This window comes from Pezoporus flaviventris, unplaced genomic scaffold (assembly GCF_033815535.1).
Source record: "Pezoporus flaviventris isolate CSIRO_AGI_PZ_B2104156 unplaced genomic scaffold, CSIRO_AGI_Pfla_v1 ptg000021l, whole genome shotgun sequence".
NCBI lineage: Eukaryota > Metazoa > Chordata > Aves > Psittaciformes > Psittacidae > Pezoporus > Pezoporus flaviventris.
The window spans coordinates 8,771,333-8,788,493 of record NW_026892569.1 but is presented as its reverse complement, the minus strand read 5'-3'; the positions used below and the strand labels follow the sequence as shown (position 1 = coordinate 8,788,493).

At 35.8% G+C, this 17,161-nt stretch overlaps 1 protein-coding gene across 5 annotated transcripts in view; it reads left to right on the top strand.

Annotated features, from left to right (window-relative positions):
* The window catches only part of ERC2 (ELKS/RAB6-interacting/CAST family member 2), a 501,303-nt gene that overhangs the window by 149,396 nt on the left and 334,746 nt on the right, over positions 1 to 17,161 (top strand). For all 5 annotated transcript variants that reach the window (XR_009743832.1, XR_009743831.1, XR_009743829.1 and 2 more), the window contains one exon: positions 14,729 to 14,896. Coding sequence is in view for 1 of the 5 variants with exons in the window: in XM_061455881.1 (XP_061311865.1) it covers positions 14,729 to 14,896 (168 nt within the window). In the remaining 4 variants the exon portion in view is untranslated. The remainder of the gene's footprint in view (positions 1 to 14,728; positions 14,897 to 17,161) is intronic.

Below are 17,161 nucleotides of genomic sequence, written 5' to 3'. Positions count from 1 at the left end.
AGAAAGCTGGTAGTTATTGTTTAAGACGGTTTGACAGCACCCAGAAAATATTAGCAGCTCTTCCATGTGTTTTTTTTTAAGTTACGGGGTTGGAAAGGTGGGGAGCTTCTGGGAGTGTTTTTTTTGGTGGTGCTTGTTTTGTGTTTCGGATTGTTTTTTTTATCACACCCTCTGCCCTTTTCCTTGGGATGATATTGTGATACTGTAATACTTAGGTGTGCTGATAAGCATAATTAATTTGCGTAGTGCAGGATCCTAAGTAGTTAATCTATGCTGAACTTTTAAGGTTCCTTTTGTGAACTGGCATTGTCCTGTTTATTGAAATGTATCTTTAGTTTCCCAGTCTTTTGAGGAGATTTGAAAAAGGAGCAGAATTTCACCCATGTGCAGAATAATCTGTCTGGAAAAAAGATTACTTTCAGAACGCTTTCCAGGACAAGAAAAACAGATGAGGAACGATACTTGCTTTATTTATTTATTTACTTTTAGAATATTTTTAAACGGCAGATTTGTAAGGCTCCAGGTTAATGTCAACAGTTAGAGATTGGGGAACACATTTTCATACTCAGGTTTAATTTCCATGGCTAGTAAATTTGCTTTCTTATAGCTTCTACTTCTGTGTTGTTACTTACACCTTGATTTTTTTTTAGCAGTAATGTTCGTTTTTACGTGAATGTGCATATACACCTCTATATGTTTACTATAGACTGAGAATAACACAGGCCAAATATATATACCATCTGCACTAAAAAGAATATTTAGAATAATTGAAGAGGTGGCCCTGCCTTGGTAGGGTGGTTGGACTAGATGATCTTCAGAAGTCCCTTCCAACCCTAGTGATTCTGTGATTTGGTGATTTAGTGATATTTAGAGAGCCACTTTCTTGTGATGCTAACTGGTGACATTCCTCTTTCAATTATGTTTGCTAAGGAATAGTAATTTCCAGTTTGAGGATCAATGAGGGTTTAAACAATTTCAGATTACTTCTGGTAATCTGACTAGACTCCAAACAACACAATCCTAACAGAAAAACAAACAAAAATAATTATATATTTTATAAGGTAGGCTTGTCAGGTTGTACTCAGAATCTTGTAGCTTGTATGTTATTTGATCATGTGGCATTATTTGCATGTCACAGTTTGGTAGTAGAGGGAGGGTCTGTGAGTTAGCATTTATCACACTTAAATTTTAGCTGAGTACAGTAAAATGAAAAGCCTTTTAATTTTTTTTTTCAGTGGCTATTTTTTTGATCCTTTTATAATTCTGGTAGTCTTCATTTCTTGAGTCTTATTTTAGGGAAGTCTTTAATCCATTTCATGGATGAAGTTCTCCCAAGCCAAGGATAATGCAGATAAACTCAGTTCTGTGTATTTTCTTTTTTCCCACTTGGTGCAGTCATATGTTCTTATTTTGTACGTTGGATATTCTGCAGAGGTGATTGCCACATTTGTACCTGGCTTTGGGCTCTTCTAGGGACCACCATTTTAATCACACAGAACTAGCTGAGAAGTTAGTGAATGTTATTTTGTAACTTTGTTCTGTGAAATGTTTTTAATGGCCATTTTAATGGCCAGCAGTTATGAATTTTTTTCTTAGGTGGTCTTGGCAGTCCTGGGATAACATTTGGACTTAATGATCTTAAAGGTCTTTTCCAACCTAGTTGATTCTATGATTCATTTGAAGCTGTTTTGGAGGACGCCACTGTTGGTTCTCGTAGCTTGCATGGCTCCTTCTCAGAAAGTAGTTTTTGAGAGTTATTTCATTGCCGATCCTTTTCTGAAAGGATCCTTTACGTATCTGACAGTGTAAGACCACTTCTGTAATACCATTTGTTTTTATATGTAACTTTACGTAGCTTGTTTAGTGTCAAGACTGTTATGAAAGCAGCACATACCACTTTTGCTTTATCTTTCTTGTGCAGATGCTATTCTGTCCTGAGAAACGGAGTGTCTCCCAGATGGAATATAATTGTGGTAAACTGGTAAACCTATAGCTTCCAGCTGAATAATAAATAAATGCAAGATCAGATCTTGACATGTCTCTGACTTGCTGTTAGATGATCTGGCAGACTGGATTCAGTAAAAATATTTGGCAAGTTAATCTCTGTTAGTATGTTAGAAAGCCTGCAACTGAAAATCACGTCTGATTTTGTTCCTGCGTAACTTTTCATTTTAAATTACAGTGGATAAGGTGCTTATAATAGAGGTTACAATCTCATGCATTTCTGTGCAGCATTGTTGAGCCTCATGAATTATCCTATACTTTTCAAACTCTTTAAATATGAGGTGAAGATCTACCAATTTGGTGACGATTGAAGTGTTTTAGAGTAAAATGTCTTCTTCAGTTCTAGAAGGACGTTGCTGAAAAGATGACATAAAAAAAGGAGTTACCAATTTTGGAATCTGAAACTGCCCTTTTAGTCTTTTCCTGGCAGACTGCATCTCAAGGAGCCTCTTGTGGACTAAGCAGCCTTTCCCTGTCTGGAATTCTTATCAGAAGCCACAATCTGTGGAAACTTGTTTGGGAGTCTGTTTTCATCATAAAAAGTAAATATATTTGCAATGTCTGAGATAGGCAAAATGGTTGTACTTCTGTTTCAGTAGGAGTACAGTCTGATTTTTTTGGTTGAGATGCTTACTGTTAACAAAATAGCTTAGCAATATTACGAGGCCTCATCATTTTCAGCTTATGGGCCATCTACTATCTGTAAGACATCTCTAAATAATGACTTACAGGCTTAATATATAATACAGCATTTCACAGAGCAATCTCTTAAAGGGCTCAAAATATCACTGAAAATCTGTTAGTTTCCATAAAACTGATAACTAAGCCCTCACATTTTAAATCTTCACTCATCTGTTGAGTCTGAAAATCATAACATTTTAATGTGAACATTTTAAATGTGAACTAAATTCTAATTTTAAATCTTTTTCTTTCTGTTTTGAGTTTTTCGACACTGCCATAAAGACCAGATTTTTTTACACGTTTTAATACTTGTTGTTTCCAAACTAAGATTTTAAGACAGTTATCACAAGACTCACAGTATGCTTTAAATCTTGTTCTCAAGCCACTTGCAAGCTAGCCTCATAAAGTTAATTTTCCTATGTACTAGTGAGGGCTTTGGCTGTACTAGTAAATTGAATGCTTTCAGACTATTCTCTGGTCCCAAAACCAAGTGACATAACACACTATTCAGGTATCAGCTCTTAGTATCAATAATAGGGATACAAGATTCCAGAGAAGATACTACCATCTTGGCACTCTGGAAGGTTCCATGCATTAGATAGCAAATATGGTGTTACTATTAGTAGGTACTTGTTTATCTTGTTTCTGGGTAGGGCTCTCATTGGAAAACTTGGGAGAGCAGCATGTATTTGTACTCTTACAAGACTACATCAGCTGACAAGTTGCTGTGTCAAACAGTTGATTCATCCAAAGGCACTGCTACAGTTGAGCTGTATTAGAGTTGCATTTCTGAGTGAGATATACACACACATATATGTATTTCCCCACATTCATTATTTGCAAAAATCATGTAATTGTGTGATGCACAGCTCAGCTGTGTATATCTTTGAGTTTTGTACTGGAGTTCTCAATTTTGAGCAATAGTTTGCTACTCACATGAGAAGCAGCAGTTTGTCCAGATAACCACATTGAGGCAATGCTGACAGTTTTTAACTGTGTAACTCAAGAGTTCTTAAAACCTTGCTTATTGTGACTATGAATATGTATTTGTATTGTTAGGTGTTTTTATCTCTCATCTATTATCAAAGATTTTTAATTGCTAACTTTGGAGTCTGAAATTTTTTGCTTTTTCATCTTGGCCTAAAGTTTCTTTCTGAAGTTCATGTACCAAGTTTTCTTTGCTCACAAAGCAGAATATCGGCTTTTCCTCCTCCTTCAGGTGAAGAGGTAGATTTTATATCAGTTGCGTGTATGAAGCATTTTCATTCCTCTGTAAAGATGTTTTAATCTTCAAGATGCCCTAACTGGGAAACTAAGGTTATATCACACCACTACAAAGAACCATCATATCATCATCTGCTGAGTTTTAAATGTCTGTGTAGGTAATTTCTAGCACTGCGATCACTGTGGACTTGCTACAAAAGCATTTGTTTTTGAGTTCATCAGTCATCTTTTTGGGTTTATCAGTGATTTTTAATCTTAGTTCAGAAATAAGCCTCATTTAAAAGAAAAAAATTCCTAACAAAATTCTTTTTCCCTTGATCCGAGACACACATGTACTCATCAAGTTGTCCCCTAAAGTAACCTACCATTTGCAGGAAGCAAAAGACATTGCTCTAGAGAGAGTGCATAGTGCTTTTGCTTGTGCCAGATTTCCCATTAAAACTGTCTCTGACAGTGGTATGCAAAATTTGCTATTTAAAGAACTATTTATTGCTATTTATTATATGTTGAACAGTTTCGAATGTTCTTGCTGGGAGATCTCTATAACTTTTTAAGATCTTATTAATGTTTAGCAGATACAGAGATAAAAAATTACCAAGAATGTATCTTGTTACATGCCAGAATAGGCCTTTTAGAGCCCATTTACAGAGCTTTCAGTCCATATTAAAAAAAAAAAATTAATTCTTACTAATTATTGCTTGCATCAAACATTTTAGAAGGTGTGGTTTGACTCAGTATGGACATAAAGATCTCTCCCAAGGTAATGCGTTCTTACATAACTTCTAATTTTATTTCTAGAAAGATGTAATTTAATGATCTAGTCTCTTAGGTCTCTTTTTGTTTTAGCCGACCTGACTTTGGAATTCCATGAAATTTTTGTCCTTGGTCTGTTAGAAAAAAATTATAGATTAGCACTTTTAATTTTCAAAGTTAATTTGCAACTTGTCTTTCAGTCTTTATACTTAGGCTAGAATCAAGCCAGCTATGGTTTGTTTTACAGACTATAGGCATTGCCTTTATGTACATCTAATGTGATAAACCACTGCACTCTGTTCTGATACCTGGCAAGTATCTTCTTGTATTATGTATGCAAGGAGAGTGAGCAAGGAGGTGGCCTTATCTTACACGCCTCAGCCAGAGCTGATGAGAAAATTCTGAGTCCTAGGAGAGCCTAGAAAACCATAGGTTTGGATTGAGGACAAGTGATGGACCTCTAACACTTGCTAGTATTCAAGGCTGATATGAAACTAGCTGATGTTTACTGTTTCTGGGAGATTGTGGAGCATGGCTGGCTGGGGGGGAGAGCACTCTCAGCTTTTATATTTGGAAAATTTTAGAGGTATATTTGTGATCAGAGAGCTTACAAGTAGAATCGTATTCACTCTTGAGAAAAATGCATCAGTTTGCAGAGAAAAGGCTGTAAATTGGTCCCTGGAAGGATATGAGCAGGAGAGATAAAAAAGCTAAAATGGTATATTTCTTGACAAAAATGTGTTATATTTAAAGTAAACAATATATGTGTAGTTTATTGTTTTAACCTTCTTCTCTGTTCGCTGTGTTCTTGTGAATAAATGAAAAATACTGCCAAAGCTGCTTTATGTCACTCTATTTATGATCTGGCCATAGGTCTGGAAGAGAAGCTTGTAGCCAAGCAGATTCCAGCTAGACCTGCTGATATAAGAATGTCTGATAAACAAGTGGGTGACATACACAGGTGTTACAGTCTCAGAACAGGGTGCATCATAACATTCTGCTCCAAGAGATGTGACTCACTCAAAACATGTGAAATTGAGAGGGAGAGGTCAAGGGTACAGAACATGCCTGCAAGCGTTAACACAGGCTCTCCAGCTCAGCTGAAAAGAGGTTTACCCACAGGCACCTCCTTTGTTTGAATGTTCCAAGTAGGTTACAAACCGAAGTGTGGTTTTTGAAAATCACTGCTATGTCAACTATTTGTAATAACTCGTTCGTACTATTAGGAAAGATTAAGCTAAGAAAAAAAAATTCATGTAAAAATTCTATTTTTATCATGTATAAAGCTAACGGATATTTACTGATGATTCTTGTGCTGTTATGGAATTCTACACATTTTTTTCATGAAGCAGTTAAATGCATTGGCATGATTTAAAAAAGAACACTGTGGCCTTTTAATTCACTTTCTATTAATCTGTTACAGTATAATAAAGTTTGAATGTTATTGGAGACAGAAATTTCAAAAGTTAAGAGCTTCCAAGATTGATAGTTTAGTAAATTGGTTTAAAGTATTTTGAATTTATAACTATCATTATGTTGCTAAATAACATTGACTCTGGAACGACTGACTTCCTTTTGCAGTTATTCAAAAATATTATGACAGCTATAGTTTTATAGTGAGCATAAAAACCAGTGAGGTAAGTTCAATGAGGTAAGGTTAGTGTTGGAAGTTTTATTAACAAAAACTTTTAAGTATTAGCACACGAGTTACAATTCCCATGTGTTTTCCAAAATCTGCTGAATCTAAACTGAATATTAAATTCTGAACTTCGGACTAGTTGCTTTAAACTACCTAATTTTAGTGGTAGGAGTAGGCAAAGATGTAAATTTGAATAAAACAGCTGTTAGGCAGTTGGCTGCATTGGTAAGCTACACATGATCAGAGTTCCTTGTGCATATAATGTTGCACAAGGATGAGTTTCACACTGCCTGAGGGAACCATTTATATCTTGGCTACAATCTCTGGTTCAGCTAAAACCTTTTCTAGTGTAGTTTGACCAGGCAGTATTACCAGGTTTCTCTTTTAAAGAGAATCTGGACTAGTGGGAAAAAAGGAATGAAAGAAAAATCAAAATTGATTAGCAGAGATAGTGGCTGGTGAAGCTATCAGGGAGGGAGGCTGGGAGCCCATAGGTGCCATCTTTCAAGGAGCGAATAAAAGAGAGTAAGCGCATTTAAAGTATTAGCCTGTCAGGTGGTTCTCCCATCCTTGTACAAAAGGATTGAAAAAGCTTGTATCAGAGGTTTTGAGGGCAGAGGTATGGTACAGGGTACATACCATTGTACGAGGTGGTATGGGGTGGTTTTCCTGATTTGAACAGCCAGCACTGTCCTGTGTTTATAAACCATCTAAGGTTGCTTATGTCTGTTTCCCTCAACTTCAATGTACTCAGCTGCTTTAAACCCCAAGCCTTTTCTCAGTTCTTAAATACTGAAGTAGTAGAAGGAAGACAGTAAGGTAGGTTGTCCTGTAAAGAATATAAAGCCTATTAACTATTGGCTCTATGATAAGCTGATTTGCTGAATTAAAATGTAACCTAGAGCAACCATAATACCCAGAGTAGTAAGGGTGGGAACGTTGTTGAAATAATGCTTGAAGGTGGAATTTTCCTCTACAAAGGGGAAAAGCTAGCTAACTGACTGAAGTTTCAATTTGGAATAAGAATCTAAAGTGTATTGATTGTACAAAATTCAGGTGTCTGCAGCTTCAAAATATGGCCATGTTTTGCCTTTTCTGACTTGAATTTTACATGGATCAGATGGTTTTGAAAGAAATGAATGTGTTATCAGGTGCAGCCACTGCTCTGAAAAAAAATCATGTTTTTCATTTAATCAAATTAGACTGAAAAATGAGGGAGATAAATGATGAGGGGAGAGTTTTCATTTTATTGTTGTACTTTAGATTTTTTTTTTATAGTTCTGAAGTGGAGAGTACAGTTGGGACATTTTAAAGACACGTGATATGCTTTCTGTAATCGTAGCTCAGTTCCGATATTTGCAAATAGGCCCATGTGAGGGTATGTTCTCTTTACTCACACCTCAGTACTTGTGTATAGAAAATAGAAGTGACAGCTTTCTCATGGTTTAAACTGGTTTTCATAATCAAAACATTGTATATTGCATTTCACTGGATACGTGTGGATGTATAAATACAGGCACTAAGGTCTTTAACAGAAGTTTCTGTAGTGGTCATTAGGAAAGGGGAGAATGATAGTATGGAAGGGGGGAAGACTTGCTCTGGGACACAGTGGCAAATACTGACTGCAGTGTGTGCTGGAACAGAGGTGGGGCTAGGAGGAAGATTGACGATAGGCTAGTTTGCCTTCTCTTTTACCACAGGTGTGGTACCACAGTACACTTTGTGCTTGACTAGTAAATGTAGAATTAGGTTAAAATAATACAGCCAAACCTTTGCTTTAAATGTGTTTATGATGTAAAGTAAATGATTCTTAACAGTGAAACACAGTAGTGCTTCTTCATGTTGTACTTCCTCATGGAGCTCCATAACACTAAAACAACTTTCATAAATGATATATATATATAATACGGCATATAAGTTAAACAGTTAACAGTGGGGAACTTCAAGGAATAGACGTCACTACTGGAGCTGGTCATGAGTGGCGGGTGATGACATGAAGATTAATAAAGTTCAACTTTGAATTGGGCAGTATTTGCCACTGACATGAACTTTTCTTTCTAAAGTACAACCCAAATCTGAAGTTTTTGCAGTGTGTTGTATATTTCCAGAACAAGTGACAGAGTTTATTGTATTAAATAGTTGAAATAAGTAGTTGCTGAGGAAAAAGAAGTTAAGCAAAATTAAAAGCAATTTACTTAGGCGTAGCTCTTTGAAATGCTTTATGTGTTAGCTATCTGATCTGGTTTTGCTTTATTTTTCTGGAAAATTACGGTGTTTTTTAGATTGCCAAGTTTTACTAGTAAATGTACTGCCAAAGCTTGGGAAAAAATAAGTCAAGGACTCTTAAAATTACAAAGTGTTGAGTGAAAAGCCAAAGAGAGGGTTTTTGTGTACCAGAAATCCTTATACTTTCAAATATAAAAATATATAACTGAGGCTGTAAAACGACCCATATTTAATTTCCTTTCAGATTATATTTAAAATGCCATGGATGTAAAAGGAGGGGTAACAAAATGGCAGATATTTCTCATAGTGTATCAGCGTGCTCCATTTAGAATACTTCATTGTTTCATTATTTTGGGGAGATGTGATTTCACACTACTATTTTCAGGGAAGAGATAATTTCTAATATTGGGAAATTCATCATGGCTATAAATGAAGTAGTCTATTTTGCTGCTTGTCTTCCACAAGATGAGGAACTTATTTAACAGCTTCTCAGTTTTACGCCATCTGGACGTTCAGATTTGACTTATGAAATGATGTCATACATGCTTAGCACTGCACAGATACCATATAGTAAAAGGTCTCATGCAGTTCAGGCTGAGTGGTTTTATTTCACATTATGAGAAATGTAAAAATCTTGGTTCCTGATTACTGGAGGCAGAGAGAAGAATTTAGGGAAGGAGAAAATGACTGACATAACCAATGTTCTTGTAAACCTCTGCATCGCATTCCTGTGAATAGAAAATAAATCTGTCCATCGAAGACCACACACAGTATGAGTTGCTTGTTCACTTTCCCAGACTGGCGCTGATTCAGAGTTCTGCTTCTCTGAAAACTGACTTAGAGCACTGATTTCAGAGTGGCTCCTGTCTGTGTATGTTAGTTTGGAGGACGATATACCTATTCTATAAAAACACATGGGCTTCATCATGTAGGTGGATTTTTGAATTAGTGCTCTGCTCTATCAGCCTCAAGATATCTTGACCATTGGTTGAAGAGATACAAGAAAACAGAGATGTATTTGTCAGACTTTTCTTTTTTTCTTCTTAACGTTAGTGTCAGGACACAATTTAATTTGAGCTCCACAAAACACAGCTTTTGGGGACGAAGACTAGAGAGAAAACTAGAGATGTTTCCTGTACTTGCAAGGAGAAAAGGATGACACAGATTACAACCACGCTGAGTTATAAATCGTGTTATTTTCTGATCTTACAGGTTTAGTCTAAGCTCTTACATGGACTTGGCTTAAATTATAATATCTAATGGTTAAATATATCTATACAAAGGGGGGAAAAAGAGGGAACATCAAATAAGCTATTGTCTTATAAAATGATAAGAAAATGTATGGTTTACAAGATTAGTTTGAATCTCTGTGATCCAAATTGATTGAATCATCGGAAATGCTGTGTCAGTAACCCATGTCTAGCTGCTTCTCATCATATTTCGGAAAGATTTTTGTTTCATCAGGAAGGTGGAATTCCTTTAAGACAGAAATTCCTCGTAATTCTATGGAACTCATACTCTAGTTAGAACAGTGGTTCATTTTCGAAGGGCTGGGGAATAAGACAGTTTAACCTCCTAAGCATGACATCAGATTTGTTGTGGCTTGGAAGTAACACCATAGGGTGTTAATGGAGGTGTCAGTCACTAACAGAGTACCTGTGGTGTAAACCTGTCTTTTAACTCTCTGTGTTGTGCCTTTGTTTAGGGAATAAAACCAATGTATTGGTCATGTTACGAGCTGGCTAGTAGTGAAAGGAAAAGCAAAAAGGTTCAGTCATACGGGGGTCTTTGTATAAACAGCTGTATGAGGACAGGATTGGGTCTGAGAAACCAGTGGACCCGCCTCTGCTCCCCTTTCTCACACAGATTGTCACTCACAGACTTGGACTTCAGCACCACTCAACCTTCCTTTTTGTGTTTCCAAGTTTTAATGCCTAAAATCCCCATTCCTGAGTTGAATCCCTGAGCTGTGATGACAGGGCGTGTGGGAAGAAATTGGTGAAGAAGAGTGAGAATTGTCTGCTTGATCCTGAGGGTGGGGACTGGATAGATAGAGAAGAAAAGGCTATTGACTCAGAAACTGCCTGGTTTAGCCAAGCAGAACAGAGCATGTGTGAGCTACTGTGTTATCCCAGTCACTAGGGAACAGTATCACTGCTTTGTTTATGAGTGGGTCTAATCACCCTCAACTCCCTTTGACTTCAAGCATTAAGCTTCTGCCTAGTGGCAGTTGGGAAAATGAGACTGCAGTGACTGACTGAAGAGAACCCCTTTTGGAGTTCCCACCGCAATGTTATGATGAGCTCCTCAGCTGCAGCTTAAAGGCCCAACAGAGATTTTTTTGATTTGACTTAAGGGATTGCTTTCAGACACGAAGCAAACAAGTGATTAAGTATAAAGAAGATGTGGTAATGAGTTTCAGATGAGGCCTTTTATGTTTATTAAAAGAAGTCCAAAAGTTTGCTGCTGCTACTATTTCTTATTTTCTAACTTAAAAAGTCATCTTTGAATCTCGTACTGCACACTGCTTACAAACTGCAAGATCCTAATACTGTATTGTTGTAAAAAAAAGTCTTAAAAATAAAATAAATCCAATAGAATTCCTCTCTCACCTCCCTCCCCGCCCCAGTGTATAGAAAAGCAATGAGCCATTTTAAGAGCAGGGGGAACATGCATTTTGAGATCCAATAGATCATCTAAATTGGTCTGAAACCAAGTTTTAAAATGGCATTGCAAGGACTTCTGCTTTGAATAAATTTAACATTACAAAACTTGGAATATAAGTAAAATAAATTTGCTGATTGTTTTGTACTGAACTAATATTCTAATTAACTAGGAAAATAAGTGCTTAATGGAGATGATGCTTTCTGACTAGTCAGACTGCAGAACTTAAAAATGCTAAACATTTATGCCCTTTCAGTTACTTGCATCTATCTTTTTATTATAAATTTATTTGTAATAAATTTGAATTTCTATGTAACGTAAACTTTAAACCCTTGTCCTCTATTTTCTGACATTTGTATGTTTGAAATTTGGATTAGTGAATCTAAAATTTCTCACTTGTCTGACTTCCTGCAGCTCTGTTTAGACGGAGAATTACTCTAGACTGCCACATCATATATTTTCAATCCAAACCTTGTCTTCTCGATGGCCTACCTTGCAGCCAAAAAAAGCCTGAGTGGGTCCACCTGGTGTGAACACCTTAAGGTTTCAGAGCTGCAGCATCAGAAGAATGGCCTCTATTCAGGGAAACCCATCTTTGTAGTATCAAATGATTGCACTCTCTTTATCTTAGTTCTCTACTTTGCATGAAATTATAACATCATTCTAATGGTTTGCAAACCTTGCAAAGGTTCTCCATGCCTGTGCTGCCACCTCTGTGTGCTTTCTGAGCTGCATACTGTCTTTCTGGGTGGAACGGAAGACAAATGTAGAAGTAGGTCTATGGCAGTATTTTTAGCATCTCTTCTGGACTTGTTCTGATGTATTAACCTGCCTTCTAGAAAAACGAAATATTTCACTGAGAATAAACTCCTTGATTTCCATACCCCAGGCTTAAATTTGGGAGTTTGAGGCTGCACAATGAATGCAGGATTGAATCTGTAATGCTTAACAGAGTTGGTTTTGTTGATCTTGTATGATGTTTAAAAGTGCTGACAAAATTTCGTGGGTATACTATGCTTTCTTGCATTATTTTATTTGCAAACTAGCCTTCAATAATATGAGACTCACATTAAAACAAACAAACAAGAAACCCCTGTCTTTTGGTCTTTAAAAATGTGAGGTATGATGAAATCTGTTTTGTTTACCCCAAAATATCCCCATCTAGTATTCTGTGTTGCCCATGAGCTGCTCAGTGATTCATTTGTAACTGCATTTCTGAACCAGAATGTGGAAACAGGTATGATTTAGTGGAAGTGGTCCCTGAAGGAACCAATACATGCGAAGTGCAGCTCTTGAAATACTGATGATTAAAACCAAACATATTCAATTGCTTTAATGAACTGCGATGTCTACTATCTTATTACAAAGCTGCCTTTTATTACAAAGTATTAAGAGTAGAATTTATGTGATGAGTAATTCTTTCTTTGGCATTAGTGAATGAATGAAGTTCTGCCCCTTACCCCCACAGTGTATTTTAGATTAGACAAAGAAATGGATAAACATTTTAAACTTGATACATGTTCTAGTTCAGTTTAACTTTTATTCCTCCCCACCCCTTTTACAATTCTCTTTATTTATCTGTTCAGCCTAGCACACCCTTTCATACACTTTTGTTTTTAAACATTTTTGTAGGAATAATATTATTTGCTTTTTCTATTTCAATGAAATATTTAATTTTTCACTTTGCTAATTATCAAGGTTACCAAAGATTATGTGCATCATAATTTGAACTGTTTACATTCTACAGTCAGGATCTTTATATTCTTGAATTATTACAGTATTGTAATTGTCTTGATCTTTTCTACTATATAAAAAGCTACACCATTAGAACTTTCAAAACTTCATTTTCTAGCTTGCAGTTTTACCTTATGGCTTCACCTCCACTTCACCATCACGTCATTGTAAGGCAACTTAAGCATTTGCTTTATTCCAGTCTATTGTCGTATTTTAATTTAAGGAAGCAGTGATGAGGTATCTTTTAATAACTTTTTGGAAATTATTGAGAGCCAGTAGTCTGTATAGTATATTAGAAGTTCTCAAAGACTGAATCAGTGAGCATCCTGATAGTGACTGCTTCCTTTCCTCTTCACGGTGTGAAGAGTAACTCCTTTTCCTTTTGGAATTAGTCCTTGTGGTAACTGCTTCAGGCACTGCTTATGTAGAATGGTGTTATTAATAAAGGTACTAGAAATTTGAAGCTGTGAAGTAGGATTGTTAAATCTACTTGAAAAACCTGCTTTCCTGTCAGGCTCATTGTTTCTTCCCCTATTTTGACATTTTCTATGTGTTTCTTTGTGTATCTATGTTCATATGCCTGCTGCTGTGGCCATGTCTGTCTGTCTGCATTGTGTGTACTTTCCAGTTTCTTGATTATACTCCCCCAAAAGCCAGTTCCTTCTTCCTCCATTTCATTGAGCAGGTACCCTGTGATTTAGATTTTCCTTTTTCTTTCCACTTTTTTCTTTGCTTCACAAAAAGTTTTTCTTGTTTTTGATAATATTTATGCTGCTGCCCTTGAATGTGGTTGCTGCTTCCCACCACCCCCATAGTGGAGGAGAGTCAGCTATTTTTCCTCCTTGTTTACAAATGCTTTTATGAGTACCCAAGCTTCTAATTGCAATTAGCAGGAGAGCTGTTTATAGAAACAACTGTATACAAATAGTAACCAGTATCAAGTGATCTACGGATTTTTTCCAGACCACCAGCAAGCATTTGCCTGACTATAATTTGGTAACTGTTTGAATTGTGTTCGGAGAACAATAAAATGTACGCTTGAGCTTTTATAAAGAAAGAAGTGAGAAAACTGAGGCTGCATACACCTTCTGGGCTGTTAGAATGCTTTTGATTTTTTTTTTTCCTTTTTTTAATTTATTTTAGGGTTTCTAGAGGAAAAAAACTGTTACGTAGTGCACAGCAGTTTGGTGAGGGTCTTTAATAAGACATTTCTGCTTAGAAAAATCCTTAGGATATCCCTTATTTTGTTTGATAGGGGTTTGTGCTTATTACAGCAAAATACAGTAAGGCCCATTTGTTGAGAGACATGCAACATACAATGGAGAAAAGTGAAGAACCTTATAATTTCCTTATTTGCCATGTATTTGTTCAATTGTCTTTCTAGATTGCTGATCTGTGCCCAAACCTTTGTAGTGATTGTGGTATCTGATAGACAGTTTCATGGCTTTAATGGGCAAAGTAAATACAGAATACAGAACATTATTTTCAATAAGTTATATATTTCATAGGTCAAGGTGATTTTCTTTTTGAGTCCTTTATGCATGTTACGGCTTTTTTACTGCTGTTTCATATTTTGACTATTCTACTTTTTTTTCATTCAGGCTTTGGTGCTAGAAATGCTTTCATTTTTTTATTCCATTTTAACAAAATAATCTTTTACTCGTAGAAGAAGTTAGAAAATCTACATAGAAAAAACCTCCAAAACATTTCTTAAGTGACCAAAAAGGGGGTAATTAATAAAATTAAATAAAATATGTTAGTGATCTTTGTAAAACCAAAACATGTTTGATTTACTTACTATAGGTTGATGCCTTGCGATTACGATTGGAAGAAAAAGAAACCTTTCTGAATAAAAAAACAAAACAACTACAAGACCTCACAGAAGAGAAAGGAACCCTGGCTGGAGAGATTAGAGATATGAAAGACATGTTGGAAGTAAAAGAAAGAAAAATTAATGTCCTTCAGAAAAAGGTAAGAGCACTGATGAAAGGCTGCACTGTAAAACTTTTGAGGCATATTTATTTCTTTTAACATACTCATTTTAATATGTTAAAAAATGCAAGGAATAAATGTATAATAGTCTGGTAGTTCTGTAACTTTTACTGTTCAAGTAGCTCTTTCCCAATATCTTAATCATATTATGTCACAAAAATATTAGGTTGCATAGTTTCCACAAAAATTATTTGAACTAAATGAAAGTCCTAAAAATTCTCACAAAACTTATTTCTCAACATGAGGGATTCTGTTATCCTTACTAACACCGATTACTTCTCTTTCCAAGTAATGTAAATAAAATGTGTGGGTCTGTTCAGAGATTAGGATACTGTGTCTTCTTCTTTAAAGACTTTCTTCTGTGGGGTGGGGAAGAAATCTAATTTAAGTTAGTTATCTGCTTTTCCTGTGAGCTAAAGATGTTAAGAAGGGACGCTCTCTCTGAAAAGCCTTATTAGTCTTATTTCTAATTTTCCACAGATTTAGCTAACTACATTTACTGTGTTTGGGAAGTTGGATTTAATCATTATAGTTTCCACGTGGGGGTGGGAAGGGAATTTCCTGGAAAGAAAGCTCTGCAAGTGTTCTGCATACAGCAGTAGAGTGTGGCTGTTTATCATAGCCTTTTTCTCACACTCACAAAAATATTTATGCTAGCAGGTATGTTCTCTACGTGTCATTTGTATCACTATTGTATGTAGATGCACTTGTGAGCATACAGATAAATGGAGAAAAAGTTCTTGCATCCCATACATTTTACTATTACTTCTCCCCTCCTCTCACAGCCACTCAAAAGAATGTCTACTCCTTACTCTCTATTATGTAGGTAGTTCATATCCAGGATTCATACAGGGTTCACATGGTCCAGCTCTACGTCTGTCTGCAATTGTTTAAATACAGTCTTTAAAAAGCCAAGTCCTTGTTTTCCAGAAACTGAGAAGACTGCTTTTTCAGGACTAGGAAGTAAGGCCTATCAAAACTGCAGTATCTTTAATCTTATTTCTGAATGTTTGCCCTGTTAGCAGTGCTGATGATGTAAAGATAGGAAAATTCAAGCCCTTTACCCTGTACTGAATGCCCATTAGTTTTGGACATCACTTGAGAGTTTTGAAGAAAAGAATGTGTCTTTTCTGATGGTTTGTATTCTAAAAAGGCCCTAAACAGACCAACAATGTGCAGTTTGTCTTGTATTTATATCTTGAGGAAGTGGATCAGTAAGAGGAATGTGGATTTAGTAATCTAAATTGTGGGATGAATGTAACTTATCACAGGGCTCTCAGCACTCTCTGTCATGCCTGTGTGCTCAGTAATATTCAGCATAATGTGTTTTTGCTGGTTTTACTACATTATGGCTGTTTAATTGGGGCTTGCAGATGGTCTTGCCTCTTTTGCACCTGTTTCTTAATGAAAATAATCAGTCTTAAACTGCACTATCTATTTTCACTAAATCATAAATGCATGTTACAGTATCATGAGTTCTAGTACACAATGTGATAAATCTGCTAAGTATTAGGTGCAAAATCAGAGTTAGCACTAAACTGATTCTTTAAAACTGAAGAAGCACATGATTTATTTATTTATTTTTTAGGTTTTTATTCTGGTAAATATGCTTCATCAGGAACTTCTAAGGTCACGTTTTTCTGCTGTGGACTAAATACCAGGTTTACATAGAGAAAAATGCATTCTGACGATTACTTAAAAGTAAAAATAGTCATTGACATCATGTAAAAATTATGTGTCAGTTTGCTTCTCTGACACATTTTTAATAACCACAATATCTTAATACGTAGATGTTAGCATGCCCCAGGATGCTAATATCAGATCATCACTACACAAAATTTGTTTATAGGAAAAGAATATAATATTTGGAAAATACATTTTTTTAAATTACCCCTAGGTCAACTTTTCAGCTTTTACTTGTGCCACGCTTCCAGTGTAGTTTGAAGATAAGTTCACTCACAGATAATTTGGCTAGAGAAAAATTTGATTGAAATATTGTCCTGCTGTACTTTCTCCTATTATTTAAGTAAGTCCAGAGTATGACAAATTGACGGATGCTCTCACTGTTTACTTTTCATGTGTCTGACTGATGTACAATTCTGAAGTAAAATGTCACCAATGGAGATCAAGGTTTTTAAATCAATCTGGAAAAAAAAAACAGTAATATACCTAAAAATAAAATAACCCAAGTGTTCAACTTCATTTTGGCAGTGCTTATTAGATCATGACCTCCTATGGTTATTC